Source organism: Rhea pennata, chromosome 20 (genome assembly GCF_028389875.1).
Source record: "Rhea pennata isolate bPtePen1 chromosome 20, bPtePen1.pri, whole genome shotgun sequence".
Lineage (NCBI taxonomy): Eukaryota > Metazoa > Chordata > Aves > Rheiformes > Rheidae > Rhea > Rhea pennata.
This window is the reverse complement of record NC_084682.1, coordinates 6,679,882-6,703,536: the sequence shown is the minus strand read 5'-3', so window position 1 is coordinate 6,703,536 and position 23,655 is coordinate 6,679,882. Positions and strand designations below refer to the sequence as shown.

General features: G+C 40.4%; 2 protein-coding genes and 2 non-coding genes across 5 annotated transcripts; 3 read left to right on the top strand and 1 right to left on the bottom strand.

Annotated features, from left to right (window-relative positions):
* Nucleotides 1–363: 363 nt before the first annotated feature.
* Nucleotides 364–12,292, bottom strand: PSPH (phosphoserine phosphatase). 2 transcript variants are annotated; one of them, XM_062592627.1, is made up of 6 exons: nucleotides 12,099–12,292; nucleotides 5,881–6,039; nucleotides 4,708–4,842; nucleotides 2,935–3,080; nucleotides 1,937–2,085; nucleotides 364–508 (listed from the first exon to the last, which is right to left on the bottom strand). In XM_062592627.1, the coding sequence occupies exons 2-6, from the start codon at nucleotides 6,018–6,020 to the stop codon at nucleotides 398–400; spliced, it is 681 nt and encodes a 226-aa protein (XP_062448611.1). In that variant the 5' UTR covers nucleotides 6,021–6,039; nucleotides 12,099–12,292; the 3' UTR covers nucleotides 364–397. The 2 variants fall into 2 exon arrangements, with proteins under 2 accessions (XP_062448611.1, XP_062448610.1); XM_062592626.1 differs by lacking the exon at nucleotides 12,099–12,292 and having other exon boundaries at nucleotides 5,881–6,114.
* Nucleotides 12,293–15,828: 3,536 nt separating this feature from the next.
* On the top strand, nucleotides 15,829–23,240 carry CCT6A (chaperonin containing TCP1 subunit 6A). Its single transcript, XM_062592674.1, has 14 exons — nucleotides 15,829–15,994; nucleotides 16,305–16,368; nucleotides 17,106–17,240; nucleotides 17,869–18,042; nucleotides 18,197–18,300; nucleotides 18,998–19,108; nucleotides 19,635–19,794; nucleotides 20,337–20,419; nucleotides 20,861–20,957; nucleotides 21,361–21,508; nucleotides 21,789–21,922; nucleotides 22,036–22,138; nucleotides 22,653–22,725; nucleotides 22,882–23,240. The coding sequence occupies exons 1-14, from the start codon at nucleotides 15,861–15,863 to the stop codon at nucleotides 22,952–22,954; spliced, it is 1,593 nt and encodes a 530-aa protein (XP_062448658.1). The 5' UTR covers nucleotides 15,829–15,860; the 3' UTR covers nucleotides 22,955–23,240.
* LOC134149638 (small nucleolar RNA SNORA22) lies at nucleotides 17,609–17,740 on the top strand. Its single transcript, XR_009960477.1, has one exon. It is a non-coding gene; the product is annotated as a small nucleolar RNA SNORA22 (small nucleolar RNA).
* Nucleotides 18,733–18,867, top strand: LOC134149637 (small nucleolar RNA SNORA15). The gene has a single exon (XR_009960476.1). It is a non-coding gene; the product is annotated as a small nucleolar RNA SNORA15 (small nucleolar RNA).
* Nucleotides 23,241–23,655: the final 415 nt, after the last annotated feature.

Below are 23,655 nucleotides of genomic sequence, written 5' to 3'. Positions count from 1 at the left end.
CTCCCTTGTGGGCCTTCTATTCTTCTTTTACTGCCCAAAATAAATATAGGTATTAGTTTCAAAGATTTTTGAAGCAATAGGTATCTATTAATAATACATTAATGGATTGGTACCTGGTTAATAACTTATTGATGAATTCCTACCTCCGGTGTTCACTAGTGAGTGAATAATCAACTGACCTCTTCCACCTTGAAAAGATACTTTAAAAAAACTAGCACTTTCATTACAAAATATTTGAGTAGCATGGGAGCATTTGCATCATGAGCTCCAGGTCAGAAAGAGAAAAATGATCATCACCCAAAATCATTTTAAAAATCCAGAACACAACTTTGCAAACAAATATATGTTTAATTGCATTGTATTTATAGTTGTTAAATATATTATTTTACTGTATAATTTATCGTTCTTCCAGTTCCTTTAGCAGTTCGTCAAAGTGAGTAATGTACCATTTAGCTTTCTCCTTTACTTGCTTCCTGATTACATTCCCTCCAAATCCAATGAAGCAGTCCTAGCAAAAAGGAAAGAATGGGCACATATATTACTGCAGTCCCAAATAAGGGATGGAACTTTTCTGCAATTAAGTTTGTTTTTAAGATTGAACTTCAAAATTATGGCATTTTTCCCCTACCAAAAATATCTATTTTACTATGCATGTTTATTTTTCACATTTATTACCAAGAACTTCATTAATGCTCAGTTTTGCACCACTTCGGCTATTGGAGTTTTGTTTCAGTAGCAAAGTTGCGCCTCAGTACCTTGCATATTAAGATTGTTCAGACTTCACTGAAAATCTGATGCAACTGTGATGCAACATAAATGCTTAATATTCAAGAATGAGTTAACATCTGAACATCCCTGCAACATCTCACAATTATTCCTATACTGTTTATCTTAACTCTGTTTACCTCATTTGATAGATACCAGAAGCAATCATTAACCGTGTCTTCAATCATTAACCAGGATCAATCATCATTTCTGGCTTTTAGAAAACCAACTGCAATGAAAGTGCAGTGTTTAAACTTCCACTGCTTTTTTTTTTTTTTTTTTTTTTCCCTTCAGGTAGAAAGCATTAAGCAAATATTAAGCTGTATTTCTGGTGCACATATTTAATGTTAAGGGACTTCCTGTGCATTTCCATACAACAGGATATCTGTCCCCAAACATTGGTGAAGCAGGGGCACTGCAGTATTTTTCTATAGAGAAAGGCACTCGATGAGGTGGAATTAAAATCTCTTCTTCTGTAAAATAACCACTTTTGAAAGCTTTCTATTATTTTCAATTATTTCACCCTGTCTGGGCTGCCATCTTGAAAGATGTCATTGCTCTACAGTGAGATGAACCTTCTTGTTATGCTGACATCAGGTAGGTGTGTACCAAATCTATGCAGGGTCTTCATGCTATAAACACCATTTATCATCGTTCAGAACTGGGATCTTGGTAGTATTAAGACCTCTGCGCAGAAGCAAGCACTTAAAGCAGGGAAATAGATAGGAAAGGCAGACAGGCAATGATACCAGCTTGATGTGAGGCTGGTTGCTGGACCGTTTGCAAATATATGAGAATCTGGTATCTAGAGAATGCCAAGCTATCTAGCTGGCCTCTGAATGCACACAGAGAGAGCAAGAGCATATTTATGTGGCTATACCAGAATGAATGCATAAGAGGAGGACAAATGGCCTGTATTCTCATTTTATCTTTAGATGATGCTACTGGTCCCTGTCAGCTGGCTAGAGTGGGTGAGACGCTTTCTGAGATTGTCTGGACCGAGAAAAATCAAAAATTGTATGACACAGCCTTTCTAGAGAAAATTACCCACACAGATCTCTAGGTTGCTGAAAGTGCTAAAGTTCTTCCTTGTAATCCTAAGGAGTACTCAAACAGCTTTTTTTCTTCCAAAGCATTTGCTCAGAGGGAATTCCAGTTCTTTAATACTTACAGCAGGTGGACAGGCTTCCATGTCTGTAGCTCCATCACCAATCATAACTACATTTTTAAATTGGAACTGTTCCTTCAAATGAGTAATAACTTTTCCTTTCCCTCCTGATTCAGCTGTTGGTTGTGTCTCATCAAATCCTGCATATTCTCCTAGAACACAGCAGAAGGACAAGTTAGACATAGACAGCATGTGTAATTACTTCAGAGGGTTTATAGCAAAGTCCATGTATTGGGAATGATATCAACAAAATCTTTGGAAATGAAGATAGATGCCTATGGTCTTTTCTTCAGAAGACAGCTAATTACATGCAGTCAGGTAAGCCCCACAATCAGCGCGTGCTAGTGAACTAATTAGAAGGTAAGAAAAACTAGGATTTTACCTAAGTCATAAGTGGAGCTATTTTGAAAAAGCTGAAGTGCTAATGTAAAAGTATGTGTAGCATGATAAATCCATTCCCAGTCATTCTTGTCTAAACCTGAAGCAGCATCCAAACTAATGCATAAAAATGTATGAAACATTAAGAAAGAAACATCTTCCCTAAACACAGTTGTGCTTGTTTGCACTAGCATGAGGTCCAGAGCTGCTGTACAAAAGTTAAGACCGTTTGGTCCTCGTACAGTCCTTAGTCATTGAAATCAATGTTTGCCTATAAAAGCAAATTTGCAAAATAAACTATTTAAACTTGATAGAGCAAAAGAAAATTAATCTCTGCTGTCAACAGCTGTAATGCTTACAACTTTTGGCACAGCTTGCAATTAAAAAGTAACCACAGCTGTATTTTGTATGTCTGGAAGGTGATCTGAACTCGTATTTTGGGGGACATGCAACTTCCCTGCCAAGAACTAGCTGGACTGGTATCAAAGTGATGTAGCCTGGACTGATGGCCCACCCCAGATCCTGTCTGACTTAAAGGCCACTGTAGTCCAATATTCTACTTCAGTTTGAATTCAAAAAGTGGCATTAATCAGCACAGAAAAGAACCAGTAGGTGAATCTTACCATTAAAGTAAAACTTCAGCCTGTTGGCGAAGACGTTTGCTGTTGGAATGTTCAGCTGCAAGGCCACGTGCTCCACGATGCTCTGAAACCCCCCGGAGACCAAGAAGACCTGGACCCCTCGCTGATGAAGCCTGTTCACCAGCTCCCTGGGAAGAAAGAATCACCAGGCGTGAGAGCCTAGCAGGATCAAGGTGTGCTGAAGGGATAACAAGGAGGCCAAAACACATCTTAAGCAAGGCTGCCCATATTTTGCATTACTGCGGTGTAACTGGGATGTCTGCTGCTTTCCGGCTCCATCCTCTGCCACCTAAAGCTTCTCCTTCCTTCCTTTGTGTCTTTGTGCATACAGTTTGCTTGAAAAGAGCTTAACAAAACCATTTTATATCCAGAGGCAAATAGGTATTTAGTTGCTCAGAAACAAGGGCTCCCTAGAAATATTTGTGTGTTTTTTCATTTTGCTCACGAAATGAACAAAATGACAGCAGATCCAGTTCAGAATTCTTTCTGAAGTATAAAACAAGCAAGAAAAAGTATCTATAATACAGAAAATGTAAGGAATGCAGGGGAGACACAACCACAGCACCAAAATACAGAAGTGGGCTGAAATGTGTGCAAAGTGCAGACAATTTCTAACTCAGAGATAGATCCCTGAAGACACTCGACAGCAGTAATAGCTTTAGAAGATGTCAGTAACTGCAGAAAAGGAATCATGGAAGCAGAAGCAAAAAGTTTTCAGACCCAGTTAATGTCAATGAGACCTAAAGGCAGTCAAAAGTTTTACAGGATTTGGCTCTACAGTCAGAAAGATCAACATGCAGCAAAGCTAAGTAGTAGCAATAAAAGCAGAAACACTAAATACTAAAAAAGAAAAGTAGAGGCTTAAAGCAGGCTACACAGAGAAGGAGGAAGAAAGGGAAGGAATGAAAAGGAAAATCATGTGATTCTAAACAAGGAAACAATGACCCCTTTGTAGCTATATCTAGCTATGCTTTCCACAGAAAAAGCTGAGCATGCGCTTTGTTTCAAGGAGAAAATGTAAGCAAATATAAGCAAAAATATAGGAAATTACAAGAAAATAAATTGTCAAGAATGAAGAACTACTGTATGAACTAAAAATATTTCAGACTTAAAACTGTGGCTAGATTTCATAAAGGAACAATTTTCAATTGAAGCAATTTGAATGGGAAAAAATATTTTCAGTTTAAATAGTTGATGTTTATTCTAAACCCAAAGATGAAAGAATACACATATATATGTTTATAAAATATGTGGGGGGTGGGGGATGTTTACCCTTAATGATTTTTTAATACTCTGCTAGTGACTTCAGTACCACATGAGTAGCTCTTGATCCCTGAGCAGAGTCCAGAGGTACGAATGCCCACAAAAGTGGAAAAAATAGGTATTGTAATTGCAGCACAGACCAAGCCAAAGCACTAGATGTTAAACCTCCTAGCTGTATTAGCCTGGGTGTGATTGAACAGATTATTTTCCATACCCATTCAATCTGTGACTGGAATGTGAGCTTGCCAGCCAAAAATGTCTGTTAACACATAACATTATTTTCTTTGACATGAATGCTTATCTACTTGACATGGACTCAGACCATTGTAAGCTCCTGACTTGATCTTTGTATGCAACATGAAAATCAAGTAGGAAGAGATTCTAAACCACCTCCACGGTTTTTACAGCCACACTAACGTCAAAGAGCTTTGTTTATTTATGCCATGCAGTTTTGGAAAGCTTTTTCATTAGTTCATTTGAAATTCCTCTTACCTTATTCCTGGTGTTAGCTGAGGTGGATGGTCAGATATCAATTTTTGCACTTGCTCGTAAGAAGGACGTATGAGACCTAGTCGTGCTGTTAAAGCTGCCTTGAATGTCACAGTGCCACCCATAGCTCTGCGGGTCCTAAATTGTGATCCAAACAAAGCAAATCAGTGACATTTAAGAAGCTGTGGCTTCTCTCAAGAATTGTTAGTTGAGAAGGAATACCAAGGAACAAGTTAGGAGCCTATAGGTTCTAGGTTTAAGTGTGTCTATGCTGTACAGGAGATTGGTGCTCTGAGAAGGTTGTTAGCAACTAGTTGTAGGAGGGTTACAAGTTGAGAGAGATTGGAGTTATCCACTTCAGTTCCAAATTGCAAATTCCCCTCAAACTACAGGCAAAGATTCAGATTTAGTAACTTGGTTCAGGTCCAGCACTAGTGCGTGCAAAAAGGGACAATGATCTGTTATTACATTCTCAAGTTAGTTGACCAGTATTATGGGAAGAAATAAAGAGAATGGGAAACAAAAGACTAAAAATGTGGATTTATATAATCTAACAAAGAAAAGCTATTACTGAGCCTGGAGACCAGTTAGTACTTGTATGCCTACAGTCTGACAGTTTTTTTGGACTCAGTGGAAGACTGCTGATATTTCTTAAGACAGTTGCTGCATTTTAGGAACCAGCAAGACAAAAGAAAACTGCTTCATTCCCTCTGTGAGTATATCTGTCAAAGCGGGACCAAAAATCCTAAACTGCAGGCTAGATGATGTTCTCTCAAGTTACTGGATTTTTTGCTACTAGTTTCAATGGAGATAAAATCAGCCTCAAAGAATTGTCACCAGATTTGTCCCCTCCCCTCCTTCTCATAATAAGAGATCAGGTTTTGCTAGTGCTCTGCCAAATTTCAAGACAAGACCTGATCTTAGCCTTTCAAAGAAATTTACAGTATTTACTTCAGTATAATTTTGTTGACTGGCTCCACAATTCCAAAAAAGTAAGTTACTTCATTATTCATTAATGCTGCATATTATTCCTAAAATCCTTTTTAAACTATAATAATCTCCTGAAACACTGAGTTGAATTAATCCCTGTTGTAAATCTATTGTCACAGATTAACCTTATCCGTGATTATTTTTATTACTGTTCATATGAAGTAAGTAGCAAAAAAATATACATACATCTCTGCAACAGCATCTCCAACTCCACAGAACTTTGCAAGCTCATCAATGCCTTCTTCCCTGATGACTGTACTGTCCACGTCAAAACATACTGCATCAGCATTGCGGAAGATTTCTTTCATCTCCAAGAGAGACGCCATCCTTTTAGGAACCTTTTTGCTGTAAGAGGGTAAGATAAAGTCTTTCTGTGAGTCACAGTATTGCACTCTGTCTTGAGCCATTGGAGTGACTGATCTGATCCTTGCAAGTAGGGTCGAGCACAGCCTGCTAGCCAGCTTTTATCAATGAGAGTTAGCAGTGGTGGAGGTCTGGCTCACTTGCTGATTTGCTCTCTGCTGTTGCTGCCTACTGATGTCCAATTTACGTTACAGGTGGGCAGTGGAGCTTTGTTCAGCTGCTGATTTGTTCTCTGCAGGCTCAGCCCATTGATGTTCACATGGGGTTCAAGGTTGTATTGCTTGGCATTTGCTGAACCAACTATCAGACTGCCAGCTATGGTGAGGACTTGTAATTTTCTGTCTAATCTTGCCCTCATGGCTTGAATGGATCTTGATTTCTCATTAGAACAAGTCTCATGTGTAAAATTAGTTGTTCCAGGAGGTAGTAAAAGAAACCCAACCCTGGCCTTCACATAAAGATTTTCTTGATCATAATAGACATAGTTGTTTTAAACCTGTCAGTGACTGTCCCTAAATCATGAATGATCTATAACTGTAGATCAGTTATAGATCAGGATCAGGACATTAACATTTGGAATTAGTCTTCTATAAACCTCAGTGAAGTCTTGGGCTTAGGGAACCTAACCCCTTAAGATACCACAACATCTTGGCACAACTTTTTCCATAAAAAAAAGTTTGTTTTCTTCCCTTTTTTATCTGCCCACTTGAGTATGTTGAGTACCTCTTCTGCAGATCAGGAACAGAGTTTTATTCAGGTATTTTCTTATTCTCTACACTACTCATCTTTTGATTCACCCTTTCATAAGAGATTTCAGTGTGGACTTCACTCTTACAACTACAGGTTACAACTTCAATACAACTTGCTATGGAAGAGCACATGGGGCTAGTTGGTACCAAACTAATGCACTGGAGACATACCAGATTCACACACAGTCAGCACCAGTACTATTTCATGAGGTGGACTCTCTCTGTTCACCAAGAGACCACAACTTAATAGTTAATGGTCAAAGCAAGGAACGTGAATCTTTACTTTTGTTCCTGTTGCTAATACTGCGTATCCTAGTTTTATGGTCTTTTACCTGCAATGTGGCAAGTACAAGTGGTTGTCCAAGTGCTTTAAGGTATTTGGACTGAAAGCTGCTGCTCAAGTCTACACCATTATTTTTGACTTAAATCTTGAAGGTTTCATTTTTGTACTATTCAGTCCTTAGTTGCACAAAACATGACAGCAATTCTGCTTAACTAAGAACTGAACAGAAACTTGGGATCAAACTCAGCAAACTGCAGACAGCTTAAACTGATCGGGGTAACTGGGTTCTTCTGTTCAGAAGCAGAAATAAATGCATTTCTCATTAGAAAAAGCAGTGGTAAACTGTCCAGGACAATGTTTTCATACCAGCACTTAAACCCAGTCTAGCTGTAGTCTCAACACTTTCTTAATTAGTTGTTTTCACCTCTTGTTCTTAAAGTTCTCAACAGAGATCTGACAATCTTTTCTACACCCATGCATGTGAACCATTATCATGGCTAGTGTACTTTGCCTGAGTTAGACCCCTTGGAGTTATGGCCTTGAGTTTCTTAAAACACCACATCCATGGAAGATACCCTACACACATACTAAATGAAGTGCTTTTGACACCAAATGGTGAGTATTAGGATACAAAGATTTTTATGACAAAAATGATCATAGTTGCTGAAAAAACATACAGAACACACATACTCATCTTGTAAATGTTCATGTATACAGAAGATGAGAGAATACTCCAGTCCTTCATTGAAAGGTAAAAGTCTGCATAAATGGAGAAATCACTGTGCCTAAAGAATGAAACCTGGGGTGAATATCTGAGAACCATATTTTAAAATGTTAGTCTGCATTTAACAAGTCAGTACTAAATCATTACTAAATATGAAATACCAAGAAACAGAGAGAGTAAAGGCATGTAACATATTTTAAAGGCAAAATTATTCAAAGGAAGCTGTGAAACAGTACTATCTGAGAGGGATGTTCTCTCTATTCTTGGTTTTTGTAGTGTGGACACACGGCCATAGTAACCTAAGTAAGCTCAAGCCTTTCGCAAAAGGCTACAGCGCTTATCACATGTGTCACAGGCGTGAGTGAGGATGAGAGAGCAGATACTACCCTGCTTACACTTCTCTCCTGAACATTCAGTTCGGGGGTAAAGAGGCAGGAAAGAGCCTGAGGTCAGCCTCCTTAGTGTGCCAGAAAGCAAAGGTGAGTGGGTACAGAGTAAGAGGAGATTTTAGTAAAAAAATCTTTTTTGTAAAATTTTTGTAATTTTTGTACAAAATTTACAAAACTTTTGTAAAATTTTTGTAAAAAAGGAGTTTGTAAAAAGTGCTTTTACAAACCCATCTGGGAAAGGAAGAAAGAAGGACTGAACCATAATTTGTCAGGTGACTGTACATAAAAAAAAATATAGTCATACACCATCAGCATAATATATAAAAGAAACACCTCTCTTAAGCAGCCATGGACTGAGAACTTCCCTTTAACAGTCAGAGACTGATTTCGAGCTAAGGCTTGGCAGCATGCGGACACGTGACTGAATTCCAAGTTTACTTTACATTAGCCTTGACTTGACATTGATTCCTTAACAATGTGTTCGTATTTTCTCTGGAAGGTTTTGATTTTCTAAGCAGGGGACTATGACTTCAGGGCAGGCCTTGAAAGCCATTTGCTAGATATATTTGTGCAGTGGAATTAAAAAAAAAAACATTCACTAACATTTTTTAAATAGCATGCTGTTAATTTTTTCTAGCCTACTGGAAATTATAAAGTCCATGAAAAATTGAGTCATGGGTCTAGTGCCAATTTTAAAGATTTGCTCTGCTGGACAAACTTGCTGCATCACTATGACATGACATTTGCATCATTATGTTCCAGCACTGATTCCCCAATATGTAAAGATGTCACATTGCTTCATGCTAACCTGAGGCTACACTGCAACATTACCACATTATCATGCAATGTCACTATGTGGTGACATAGCACTCTTATGTGATTTCTTAGTGACAACCTGAAATATATTTCTGGATACATGTCTTAGTTTATTCTCTTTGAGAAAAATGTTATAGCTAGAAACCCACTTTGGAAGAAGGGAGGACAAGACATCAACTTTTCCTTCTCCCCAGGATCCACAGTTTCCTTATTCCCTTCCCTTCTGGATATTCCCTAAAACAATGAGACTATTACTGCCAATCTGATTTTGAAGAACATATATACAAATTAGAGCAAAAATCAGGTGTGAAGCCATGGTTGGCATTAACCTTGTCTCCTCTTTGTTTTGAAGGAATTATTGCATGGAAGAGTTTCAGGCTATGATGTGATATAGTGTCTAAAAATGACAGGTTGCAATGGAAGAATTGTGTTTTGAAATGAAAAACAGATCAGTAGTCCCTCATCTCCCTTTGTCCCTGCCAATATCTTCCCACTTTCTGCTATGGCTAGGAACTAAGTTCTAGAAAACATGGACTCATTTTTGGCTGATATATGATTAGATGTGTTTGAGAACTGAAGGTAGGGAACTGTAAGGTAGGGAAGCTCACACTGAAGCGAAGAAATGAACCTATGAAGAAAGCTTCAGCTATTGCGTGGGTTTTCCTGGTAGGAAAAGTAAATTTTAGGGATTAAAGCTCAATGGTTTCACTTGGAGTAAAATCAGATTCTGCCCTTGTCCTCATAGCCCCAGGGGTCACCATCAGCTCTAGAGACTGGCAAATGCCCTTCCAAATGGTAACTAGCCAATTCAGTGACTTGTGAAATTTTTCCCAGCCCTGAATCTGGATGAGCGCATAAGGCCAGTGTTGAGTAATGGCCAACAGGAATGGAAGAAAAAGTGAGCAAGAAAAGGCAAGGTTCTGCTCCTCCCCTTGTTTTCCAAATTCTCACTAGGCCATCCTGGCACAGCGTCCACCGGGAAACTTCATGTCTGGGACATGTTCTATCTTTTGAGAAATAGTAAAGTACACATGTACATGTACACACATACATGTACACACACACACACACACAAAGAAGAAGGTCAGAGAAGGAAGCATGCTCAAATCTCTCTTGGGTGTTACACTGATATAATTAACTAATTTCTGATAGCTTTCTCTTAGGTGATAGTGGGGTATAAGGGCAGATTCAGTAGCTTGCTCACAAGTACATGTCACCTGGAAACATGAGCAAAAAGAACTGAAGCTGGGTAAAACTCTTCTATGGGCAAATCTGTAAAGGATATGGCAAGGGAGTAGCAGTTTTTGATTCCGGAGGGGTATAGTCTGCTATGGTTGGCAAAGATGAATTACTTTGAAACACAGAGCATCCACTTGCTTAGATGCATCAACATTTGTGTGAGATGGTAACTGGAATTCCCACAAACAATAATCATGAGTTCTGTTTCCATCTGGAAAACTTGGGTAGAAAATCTCTGATCTTTCTCCATTGGATTTGAGGTAGGAAGGAAGGCTTCATATTATTTCCGTGCAGGAAAAGCATGCAAGCAGCAAACATTACAACGTGTCTGAGAAATTAATAAAATAATGAGGGGAAATGCCGAAAAGAAATGTGAAAGAGGAAAAGCAAAGGCAAAGAGACCAGAGAAGACTTATAAGAAGAGAGTGACAGAGGAGAGACAGGGTGAAACTTAAGATACTTGGAGAAAAAAGGAAATTACAAGGACAAAGTGGAATTCCCAGAAGATCTCCCTGCTTCCAGACGATGAAGTATTTCATTAAGCCAATGTCAGACCAGCAGGCCATTTAGAAGAAAATCTGGCGTTTCCACAAGAGATCTGTTTCGTAACAGAGAGGGTGGAGTCACAGAAGCAAGCCCAGCAATTATGTAAGGGCACATGTTTAAAGAAAACAACTGAAATCTTTTCTGTTTGCTGACCTTTCAAAGAAGGGCATTTGCCCTGTGAAAAACTGAAACATCTGCAATATTTTTGACATGTCATGCAAAAGGCAAAACTAAATGATACTCAGAATCTCAGGTGTCCTGTGGCTGATGTATATTTGATGAGAACCTGATGAGATCTCAAAATCATCATTGTGATTACACTTGTTACCATATTTCAGCTTTCAGAAGTACTGCCACCTGCTACTTTGTATTATATTGAAATGTATTGCTGTGAAAAAAATGAAGATTAAGTGAATCTTAATGAAATATTACCTAAAATAACTCTTTAAATTGATCACTCACCCTACACTTTGCAAACAGTCTCTGATGTTTCTGACTGTGATTCACTTTCCCATTTAACAATGTGAGATTGAGCACTTCACTGAAATTTGTGGGCTACACAAAAGCCCAACTGTGAATTCATTTGCCTTGAGTCATTTCACTGCTATCAGTGAAGTTAATCCTAGTTTGCACTGGGGTGGGTGAGAATAGCATCACTTTAGAGGAAAGACGATGTATTTAAGCAAATTAGTTAAATTTAAGTAAACTCCTGTTATTGATTATTTATATTCCTGCCAGTACTATTTAAAAACTTGATCCATCCACCCAAAATTGGGAGCTTCTGTGGTTTTAGATATATGAATAGAAAGGTTCAGTCCTTAAATTAGCTCAGGGAGCCTGCTTCAAACTTCCTGGTTTTCTGTTCATTTTTTTAAAGGTAGTAATATCAACCTGTATGCAAACCAATAGATGGACTGTTTGCAACTATACACAGATATCTGACAGCAGTGCTTAGCTGTAAATTTCTTTAAACGTCTTTGAAAAAGTAGTTGAAAAAGGGGTAGAGGAAACCTCATGGACGTTGACATACCCAACCCTCCAATCCCCTTTGCATATCCTGACAAAATGATGATGCTTTCCCCCTGCATGATTGCATCATTCATTCATGCTCCTGTTATAAAATAGGCGCCTCACTGCTGCTACATCTTGTATGGCAGTGCAGTCATAGCCCCAGCAGAACATACTCTTCACTTTCTCTGCTAGAAAAATATGGTAAGCATTATGGATCTGAATATGCTGAAAGCCAACCCCTTCCGAACTGAGAGAAAAAAGAAAAAACATTCCCAGTGACTTACAGTATTGTACTGCCTGTGGCTGTTGCTGCTGCTGCAAACCTCTTGGCGGTACAAGAAAAGAAGGGATCAGCTGAGACCTTCAGTCACATAAATACAAAGGCACGGGCTGATCTGGAAGAAAGACGCATTTTGTAAATGACTCTTTATAACTTGCTGAGTAAGCCAACCCGGATCTTTTTTTTTTTTTTTTTTTTTTTTAAATCGTTGCACACATGTAACCAGAGAAGTCCAGCTGTTCGCTGACAGGCGTAGGACGGAGAGGTGTAACCTTGCCTGCGTCAGGGGAGGAGCATTCAGCCCGGCTTGGGGCGCTCCCTGCTTGGGTAGGCATGGCTTGGCACGGGAGACACTGTGCACAAGGCGATGGGGAGTTTGCTCCCCACTGAGACCATCTGTGCTACAGGCATGGAAAACTATGGATGGGTCTGTACCAGAGCCTTTCGCCCAGAGCATGGCACAGCAGGGTGAGGGATGAGAACCGCAGAGGTGCTCCGACAAGCAACAGTCTGGAGTTTCTGTTTGCATGGAATCGGAGGCAAGGCAGGGAAACTGGGTTTTCTTTGTTTGTTTGTTTTTGTGGATCAGGAAAAAGTTTGGGTGCATTAAATATGCAATATTGTATTTTGGCCTAACTGCTATTTATCAGAGTATATCAGAGTTTGTAATATTACATTGAATAAATCTCAGATCAAAAGTCATCAAAGGCTTTGAAAGCAAAAATAATACCTCTTTTTTTGAGAAGGTTCTGTTTTGTTTCCCCAAATGAAATGTTGTCAAAAGCAACAGATAATTGCAAAACATGTCTGCGCTAGTGTTATGGCATCCCACAGAAGAGCTTCCCTCCATAGACACTCACTGTGAGCATTAGTTAGTAAGCTGGAGGCAGCCAACACAGAGCTATAAAGTTGGTTATTTGGTTCAAAGTCAAAAAAGCCAGATTGCTGATTTAGCTTCTTTTATTCGCTTGTGATAGGAGTCTTATGACTCCTATTCATCTTGAAAGCTTGTTCTGCACCACTGAATGCACATTTTATGCATGATTTCTTTTGCAATTCCAGCAGTATTACTCCTTAAAATTATGTGCATTAATTAAAATCAAAAGCCTTACGTACATCTCCTCCCATGTCTTTTTTTTTTTTTTCCAAAATGTTCTGAATACTTGCATAACCATTGGTCAATATAAGCATCTATTAGTAACTTCTTGTATTAGGAAAATCTCATACCAAGCCCCCTTGCTGCAGAACTGGCGACATGGTTCACTCTTCTGTCTGATTCTGTTGTTAGTTTTATCATGTCAGGACAGTATGTTTTGAAGAGAAATCATTTCCGTGAATAAGGTTTAATCAAAATAGATCTTGATAATGATGAAAGAAGACTGCTTCTACTGAGAACTGCAGTGTTTTTTTTTTTCTTTTTTTGCCAAAATAAGCACTGCCTGATTTAACTAAGAGATTTGTTGTTAAGTATTTCATGAAGGGTATCTTCTATATTTGGCTTAGTTTAACAAACATGTTAGTTTCCATTCAGTAAAGTATTATGTTACAGATTCTAATCTGGTGTAATTTCTCATAGCATCATGGATTTCAATGGACAATTGAGGCCAAGTAAGCATCTCCCTTGTACTTTTACTATGCGTTAAAAACGGATAAGCAGAACAGTTCCAAAAATTAAAATTAAAAGATTAAAAAATAAAGAAAAGCTCGTACTGATATCTACAAAGTGCTGCAAAATAAAAATATAGCAATCCTCAAACATATGAGCCAAGAAAGAAGCATAGAGAAGTGTGCATGGAAATTTTAAGAGGATGTTCAGTAGTGCAAAGCATAAGTCCCACTGTGTGACTATCAATGCAAGTACATCACCTAACTCTCATACATGATTTAAGAAACTCCATTCATATAGGAAGTGGAGATAACCTATATGAAGGACTAGAATTTATTTGAAAATGCAGTGTGTCTGCTGCTTCGTATATGAGCTTGATGAGGCTGCCCTCTACTGAGAATAGCCCAGAGAAAGGAGTGAGACCAACAAATTACAAAACAAGAGAAGCAAGAATGGCAAAATATTTGGGTGTGACTCAAGGGTGGAAGAATCTGGGGGCGATTGGGGATTTAGGTATTATAGTTTACATTACAGATAGGCACTGAAACCTTAAATATTGTCACTGCAGCCTTTCAGGGCTTGTTTTTTTTTTCAGCAGGCCTGTGGCATCCCTACCAAAATGAACAATAAACATTAACACGAGAGTTCCCGATCCCCACTATGAGATACAAAGTGTGATTTCCTGCATTTTGCAATGTTTAATGTTTATTTTTAATGATTACAGCAACAGAAAAGGGTGGGGGGAAGCACAGCCTGGTTCTTTATACCACAGAATCAACATAAAAATATTTTACAAGAAATATACCCTGCTCAGCTAAACAAAAGGGCTCCAGACTTGCTCAACCATCAACTCTGTCTTAACATTTAAAAATCAGAAACCCAAGCAAATTAGTTAGCAGCTGTCCCCTCCAGACCTGCCAAGTGAGACTGACACGACACACATGGGAGTACTTCTGCACAGGGTGGCACTTTGCCCAGAAACCTGAGAGATCATCACCCAAAACAGGAGGGCAGCAGGTGCCCGAGCCCCTGCCAAAATCAGCGAGGTTGGCGAGTCTGCCTTGACACTTCAGTCCCTGACAGCTTCGGTCAGGTCCCCAGTTTTTCGTAGCAAAACTCGTGCTACGAAACACAGGCCGCAGGCCATGATTATATTGGGCTGGGAGGGGGTGTCCTCACAAAAATGCTTTCCTCTCAAGGAAAACTATCTAGCATCCTCCAGTTGGGAGCCCAAAAACCAGCAGGAAGCCTGCGTTGCACAGCCACAAGGACTGTTGCCCTGACCAGCCGCGCAGGCCAGACGCTTCCAGCACCCCCTCAAGAGTCAACTCTCAAGGCTGCAACCAACTTTAACAGTATTTTTTTTCTTCCACAGGCCTCACAAGAAATCTCAGTATTGCCCTGGGAGAGACATTCTCTCACGCTTAGGAAGAACAACTTGCCAGGCGCTCAGAGCCACGCAAGGCCAGTCCTCGCGCTGCGGCTTTGAGGCTGGGCAGGCCACGGCGGCCACGCCGCAGAGCCGCGGGGCACACTCGCCGACCTCCGCAACCCAAGCGGGATGTCTGTATCAAGGAAGAGTTTTGATTAACCTCAGCGCTCTGGATTCTTACCAAGAACAGCTTTGATTATTAATCCAGCCCGTTTAACTATTAATTCTATTGATCTAATGTTAAATCGACGGGCTTAATTATTGATTCTTACGGTTCTGCGAACCGGGCTGATGCCGATGTCACGTGAGAGGGCAGGAGTAACGACCGCACGATTACGCCCGACCAAAGGCCTCATTTTCATACTCATTGCTAACTGCTCACGAACTGCCGTGACGGGAGAGCGGCGCGGCGCCGCGGCTAACGGCCACCCGCGCGGGGAGCCCGCCCCTCGCTGGCCCCGACGGCGGCGCGCGCGCCCCCGCGCTCATTTGCATACGAACGAGCCGTTTCCAACGGCTCCGCCGGGGCGGGAACTGAGCGGGGAGAGCGACAGGCGCCGGAGCCAATGGGGCCGCGGCGGGCGCGCCCTGGGCCAATGGGCGCGCGCCGGAGTGTTCTAGAAGGGGCGGGCGGGGCGGCGCCGCCGCGGGTGCGCGTGCGCCGGTGCCGCCGCTCCTCCCCGCTCCTCCCCGCTCCTCCCCGCGGCCGGCGCAGCGCAGCGGCAGCGATGGCGGTGAAGGCCCTCAACCCCAAGGCCGAGGTGGCGCGGGCCCAGGCCGCGCTCGCGGTGAACATCAGCGCGGCGCGCGGGCTCCAGGACGTGCTGCGGACCAACCTGGGCCCCAAGGGCACCATGAAGATGTGAGCGAGCCCGCCCGGGGAGGGGGTGTCCGCCCGCGTTGTCCTCTCCACCTCCCCCCCCCCCCTCACACACACACACACCCCCGTGGACCGCGCGGCGCGGCCGTTACGGCCCGGGGGGGGGGGGGGGGCGCGTGCGGGGAGGGCGCGGCTCCCGCGAGGCTCCCGCCGCCGCCACGCGGCGCGGAACAAAGGCGGAGGCCGCGCGGCGGGTGGGGCTGAGTGAATGGAGAGGGAGCGCTGCGGGGCCTGGGCCGGGCACGCGGGGCCGGGCGCGGGGCCTGCTCACCCGCCTTGCGTCCCCCCGCAGGCTGGTATCCGGGGCTGGAGACATCAAGCTGACCAAAGATGGCAACGTGCTGCTGCAGGAAATGGTGAGCTGGTTCTTGTCTGCGGCGTGTGGGGGGCAGGGGAGCCTCGGGGAGCCGGCGGGAGTGTTTGGGAGGCTGAAATCTGCTCCTCTGCTCCTCTTCCCTTGGGGTGTCTGTGGCAGGGGACGGAGCCCCCCCCTTCTGCTGAGCCCGGCCTGCATTTCTGTGGTGTTCACGAGACAGAACAGGAATAATATTTCTGCTGTGCTTACAGCTCAAACACTAGTGTACTACTGCATGGTATTCTAGTAGAGGAACCTGCAAGAAACAAACTAGCTGAATATTCTTCGGTTTCAGAAGAAAGAATAAAATCCAAGGATTGATAAACCAGACATTTTAGTAAATAAGTGCAGCACTGCATGCAGAGATCCCTAAATTAGCTCTAAACATACTAGTCTAAATATCAGAAGCAGTATAGTTGCAGTGGTGTACTAGATTCCTAATGGAAAAAAGGATTCTGTCAAGCAAAGTACTGTTCATAATGAGTGCAGGGCTAGCTTGGATATAAGCAGTCAGCATTGTTCTGTTCAGATGCACAATCTAGGGGGAAAAGATACATGCATTAATACAAGAGACTTACTTTTGAAAGCAGTTCTGTTTCGTTTTTAACTTGTTGAATCCTGCTGAATTGACACAAATCACAAAAATTCAACTAGTCCTTAAATATTTTATTCTAGCTGATTTCAGATTAGTTATTTGCCATAGCAAGATTTATTGATCAGCTTCTTGCTTTTGTTTAGCAAATACAACACCCAACAGCCTCCTTGATAGCAAAAGTAGCAACAGCACAAGATGACATCACTGGAGATGGTACCACTTCAAATGTCTTGATCATTGGAGAACTCCTAAAACAAGCAGATCTCTATATTTCTGAGGTATGTATACGATAATTCCTTCATAGATAATAATGAATGAAGAGCTTTATCTGAGACTATTCAACTTTTGCTTTCTTTAATGCTAATATTCATAAATTAAACATGAGAGTGGGTGTAAGTTTCTGCTTATAAAAAGAGTACATTGCAGACTTGTAAAATGAAGAAAAGCTAAAGTTGAAGGCCTCAGACTTGTTCAAAACTACTCATTGTGAATATTACCACTTTTAATAAGATTAAATCTGATGCGTGCTGGTATTTCTGACTATTCTGTTTGAGTTTAAACAGGTTTTTTGCTTGCATGTTAATAAAGAGATTGTCTTTGATAATAGATCTATTGGACAGTATAAACTGCAGAATAGGCATTCTTGTTGCACAGTGAACACCCAAGTGTACTTCGTAGTTCCCTTGGTTTTAATTCTGTGCTAGAATAATCTGTGCTTTTCCTCTGCATTGGAAGGATTGCCATTCCTTTTGTATGTATTCAGAAGAACAGTACATTCTCTTGTCTCTGTATGTAGATTCCCTTCATTTCAACATTGGATGCAATGCTAAAACTGCAGGTTTCACTTGTGAAAAATACCATTTCATGTTCTACTGACTAATGATTTATCTGCTTTTCTTGCATTAGGGCTTGCATCCCAGAATAGTAACAGAAGGATTTGAGATTGCAAAGGAAAAAGCACTTGAAGTTTTGGAGCAAGTCAAAGTAACCAAGGAAATGGACAGGGAGACCCTTACAGATGTTGCCAGAACATCCCTCCGTACTAAAGTTCATACTGAGCTTGCTGATGTCTTAACGGAGGCAAGTTTTACATGCGTTTTCTGTCTGTTTTTGTGTGAAGAGGTCCAGGTTTTAAACTGTTCACGCCATTCCTTGGGGGGAAAGGTGGATGGAAAGATGTTACCTTGCATTGTGGAAGACTAATGTGTGTGTGTGTGTGTTTGTTTTATTCCAGGCTGTAGTAGATTCTATTTTGGCAATCAGAAAACCAGATGAGCCCATTGATCTCTACATGGTAGAGATCATGGAGATGAAGCACAAATCTGAAACTGATACAACGTAAGAATGAAACAAATAATCTTTGAGCTTCAATTTAATGGTTTCCTGAAATTTGAATACCTTGGGTTTTTTTGTTTTGTTTTTGAGGAGAGATTGGGTGTCTTGATAAAGCTGCCATCATCTAAAATTGTTAGAAAATGGGTGAAAGAAAGGCAAAAAAATGATACTCAGGGCTGATCCTAGAGGGCAGAAGTTTCCTCAGTCACTAAACTTGATTCCCTGACAGGAGACTTCTTACATAGCAGTGAATGACACTGCTTATTTGCTTTATAACAATGCTGTATATTACTTGTTCAGTAGTAATGCTTTTGTGGCATGATTATGTATTACATTTCTTCATTACAAGTTAAAAATATTTGCATTTGGTAAGTGAAAATCAGATCGTAGTTAATTTAGTTGAAAATTCTGTAGATTCTTAAGTGTACCTCAATGGCATGGACGAATTCTGCATTAGCTTTCCACAGTAGCTAATGCAGTCAGACACTGTGCAAGAACATACTCCCTTTTCACACTCTGGTTGGTATGCTTTTGGATGAAAGTGGGCATGCCTGTGGAAGTGGGATACATGATCTACATACTCTATCCAGGCAATTCTTGTTTGGCTAACAGCAGACAATTGATGGTGCAACTAGTCTGTACTTTCATGAAATGCGTATTTTCTGTATGTTGACATACAAAATGTTTTTTACTTTCTCAGGCTGATTAGAGGGCTGGTTTTGGATCATGGTGCTCGTCATCCTGACATGAAGAAAAGAGTGGAAGATGCTTATGTTCTTACCTGCAATGTTTCTCTAGAATATGAGAAAACGTAAGTATATAGAAGACTGGCCAGGAGCAGGAAATACTTCTGTCTTTTAAAACTTTTTTTTTTAAGATGTACTTTAAGTAAGTATTGAAGGACAGCATGGCAGGTAGTGTAGAAGGTGGAATGGAACAACTGATACTCTCTGTGCAGTCCTTTACTGGAAAAAGGAAGCTGAAAACTCAAAACTGATATGACTGTAAATGTCAGTTTGAGAGGCATAGCTGCACAGGTTCCTTTTGTTGTCTCACTGAAAGATGGCTGTAAGCCCTTTCCTCAGGCATTATTTTCTGCTGTAGAGTGAATATAAGAACGTGCTTTAGAGTTCTCTGTTACAAATGTGTTGCTTATTTTTGCATTGAAAAAAATCAGTGAATGGGGTGAGGTGGCAGGTTGTTATGTGTAACATGTTAGAATCTTGCTGGAAGAATTCCTTAGACAGTCCTTAATCTGCTTTTCAGTTTATTTCTACAGCATAGAGGACAAGTAGTTATTGTTCTACTGTTTTTATTCTCTCCACCCCCTGCTTCAGAGAGGTGAGCTCTGGATTCTTCTATAAAAGTGCAGAAGAAAGAGAGAAGCTTGTAAAAGCAGAAAGAAAGTTCATTGAAGACAGAGTGAACAAAATCATAGACTTGAAAAAAAGAGTCTGTGGTGATTCAGATAAAGGATTTATTGTGATCAACCAGAAGGTGAGATGAATAAGTGTAATAACTAACTAGAAAATGAATTTGAGATATTGGCCTTCTCAGCAAGCTACATGTTTGAAACATTTTTGTGCTGTTCTTCAGATAAGAATAATTGAATTTGGGCTCATGTAGCTGATATACTTTTGGGGGAAAAAGTGTGGGGGTGTGTTTTATGTATATAAAATAAACAAAAATATATTGAGGGGCAGGTTTAGCTCGGTTGGTTAGAGCATGGTGCTGCTAATGCCGAGGTCACAGGTTCAGTCCCCGTATGGGCTATGCTGAGGGTAGGACTAGATGATCTCCAGAGGCCCCTTCCAACCTTACTATTCTACGATTCTATGATACACACACACTTTCGTGTGTGTGTGTGTGTATATATTTATATGTGTGTGTATATGAAAGTTTCTGTAGAAGTTTGACGGGGAGGTTGGGTTTGGGTTTTGTTGTTTTTGGAGCATTGAGGGAGAGTTTACCCATTAGTTTCAGAGAGGGAAAGTTCTTAGCATTTTCTTCGTCCTGACAGTCACTTGCCTTGTTTCTAGGGAATTGACCCATTTTCCTTGGATGCCCTTGCAAAAGAAGGAATAGTCGCCTTACGCAGAGCTAAAAGGAGAAACATGGAAAGGTCAGTTCCTGGGAAGGAGGAGTAAGTAACTTGCTATTCGAAACTCCCACAGTGAATCAGGTCTGGCTTGAATCCACCTTTAAGGACTTGCACTAATCTGAGAGTCTACTTCAGTCTATCAGTTCTTACTAGAGTAATAGCAGGTAATTTAGCATAAATTATGGAAACACATATTCAGCACACTAAGTGAAGTAAGAGCTATCAATAAACTTGAAATCCAGGCACATGTAGAAGAGATCTAATTCTACAGTCTGTTTTTTTTTTTTTTTTTTTTTTTTTTTTTTTTTGTGAAGAGCTCTTTAGTAAATTGAAACAACCTGATCCAAGCCTAACAAGTATCATACTTCGTGTGCTGAAACAGTTATTCAAAATGGGCTACTTCAGTGACTTGAGATTTTGCTTAATTTAAAATAAATGTTAACCTGTATAAATAATTTTCAGACTGACCCTTGCATGTGGTGGTACTGCTATGAACTCTGTGGAGGATCTCACTCCTGAGTGCCTGGGTCACGCAGGGCTTGTCTATGAGTATACATTGGTAAGTATGACTAGGAGCTTTCAACTGGAGCCCAGTTAAATATGCCTTTGCAGATCTTCTGTGATGCTGTTTTTATTTTGTCTTGCTATGTCTCTGCAAGGAGTTCTGTGATGTGTTTTAAGATAAATAACTGCAGTAGTAATAAGGTTAGTGGCGTTTTGGATCCTAGTGTCCACTAGTATGATGCTTTTAAAATCTGTAAAATTGAGAAGATGGAAATACAGTTCTGTTAGCTGCACTTAGGCGCTTAATGTGCATGACTTTTGTGTGGATAAAGAAATAAATGTATCTAGTACTCATCATTTCTTGCAAGCCTATTACTTAAGAACTGAATCTGAATTTTTTTTTTAGCATGCATAAGTTGAGTAAGCAAATGTATGACACTAAGTATAACTATTTGTAGGGTGAAGAGAAATACACCTTTATTGAGAAGTGTGACAATCCTCGCTCTGTTACCCTGTTGATCAGGGGACCGAATAAGCATACACTCACACAAATCAAGGATGCAGTAAGAGATGGTCTACGTGCTGTTAAAAATGCTATCGAGGATGGTACGTCTCTGTTTATCCATGTTAAGGTTTGAAAATCCTCTTGGAATGGCTGAATTTTTATTGGCTTAACTGGTAGCTTGATGCAGTTGTACAGCAAACTAAATATATTTCAATGCAAAGTGTTAGTTATTGTTTTTTAATAGTGGTATATTATAAGTGCTTGCTGCTGTAGTTTTCATAAGTAGCTGGTCAGTTACATGCCATCTTCTGGGGGATGACAGAAGAGATCAAACTTCTGTAGAAGTAGTGTAGTTTCTCAAGAGTATATTTTCTCTTGCAGGGTGTGTGGTTCCAGGAGCAGGAGCATTAGAAGTGGCAGTAGCTAATGCTCTTGTTAAGCATAAACCTAATGTCAAAGGAAGAGCCCAGCTCGGAGTTCAGGCTTTTGCTGATGCTCTTCTCATCATTCCAAAGGTATAAAGAACTCCTGAATAAAGAGGCTTTAAAGCATTCTAAAACACAGCTTTCTCTGCAGGAGTCCACTTCAGATTAACTATACGAAGTAATGTCTTTTTTTCCTCTCAAAGGTTCTTGCTCAGAACTCTGGTTATGATCCCCAAGAAACACTAGTGAAGGTTCAGACAGAACATGCAGAATCAGGGCAACTTACTGGAGTTGATCTGAACACCGGTAGGAACCTTTCTAAAATACAGGATGCTTTAGTAAAAGCAGCTTGGCAGTAATTCCAAAATAGCAAAATAGTGCCTCTGAGTGACACAAGTGTTGTTTGAAGAAGGCAAACCTGTCTGGCTCAGCTATATGTACTTATTTGGAGGCTGTTCAACAAGTAACTCTTGTTTCTTTGAATGAAACATAAAATTGCAGTTACTGAAATCAGGCATAGCTTTATTATGCATGAAAAATGAAGCAAAATACTTGAGCAGAATGTGGTGGTGTTGCAGTCAGTCTTTGTGTACTGTAGTGTGTGTGTGTGTATATATATGTGTGTGTTTGTATGTATGTATATGTATACAGACACACATATGTTATATATATACGTTCCGCTTAAGGTCTGTGTGAAGATCAAGCACACAGTAACACTTCATGTTTATAGCAAGTAACATCAGATATTAGCAGAAGGTCATAGTTTGAGTGAAATAAACCAGTTATTGATTAATTAAAGATTGTTTTATCTCTTCCACAGGTGAACCAATGATAGCTGCAGCAGCTGGGATTTGGGATAATTACAATGTTAAGAAGCAACTGCTTCATTCATGGTAAATGTTACGATTTCCCTTTAAATAGTAATGGGAGTTGGATCAAAGTTGTTGCAGTAATTTGGGATCAAATTACACTGAGAGGAAGCTGACTTTTTTTTTCAGATGAAATGTATTAAAATGGCTATTCTAACAGTCTTTATTTAATATTTCTAGCACGGTGATTGCTAGCAATATTCTCTTGGTTGATGAAATTATGCGAGCTGGAATGTCGTCTCTTAAAGGCTGAATCGGATCTGCTGGCATCAGTGATCGTCATGAATAGTATTGCCCCGTGGAATAACTTTGAAGAAGTCCACTTGAAAGCAGTCTTCTCTTAATTACAGTGAATTTTTCACAGCAATGGAAGTTACTGTAACTAGGAAACACCCTTTTGGTAGACACGGCCACTCAAAATATTAGTAACTATTCAAATACTTGATTCAAAAATCAGTTATTTATTTTTAATTTCACTGAAGTGTACAACTGAAGTTGCTGACCTTTTTACCTAATAAACTGTTCTGTTCTGTGCTTTACTTGTGTCAGTTGTTTTAATACCTTGCATTCCTTACACCTGGTCTTCAGCATTCTGTTCATCACCTTAATGAACAGTGGTGGGCTCCAGGGCTTGATTGCATTTTCTCACGCTCAGTTGTGCTTTCTGGATTTCATTATATATCCAGAACTCTTGATAGAGTTCCTGGTCTGATGGGGTGGTGAAAATAGTGCTAGTTTAATGTCCTTGGACAACAGCGTGCTTCCAGAGTAGGTAGGATTCAGATCTGGAAATTTTCTCATACTGAATTAAACTAATTATTTCATAGTCCTGTAATTGCTTCTTACAAAGCTGAGTTAGTTCAGGTGCTCTAAAACAGTTCAGGTATGCATATTTAAAAAGCTATTCTCTTTGCAAATAACACACCGGAGGAATTTTTTTGTACTCAAACCTAC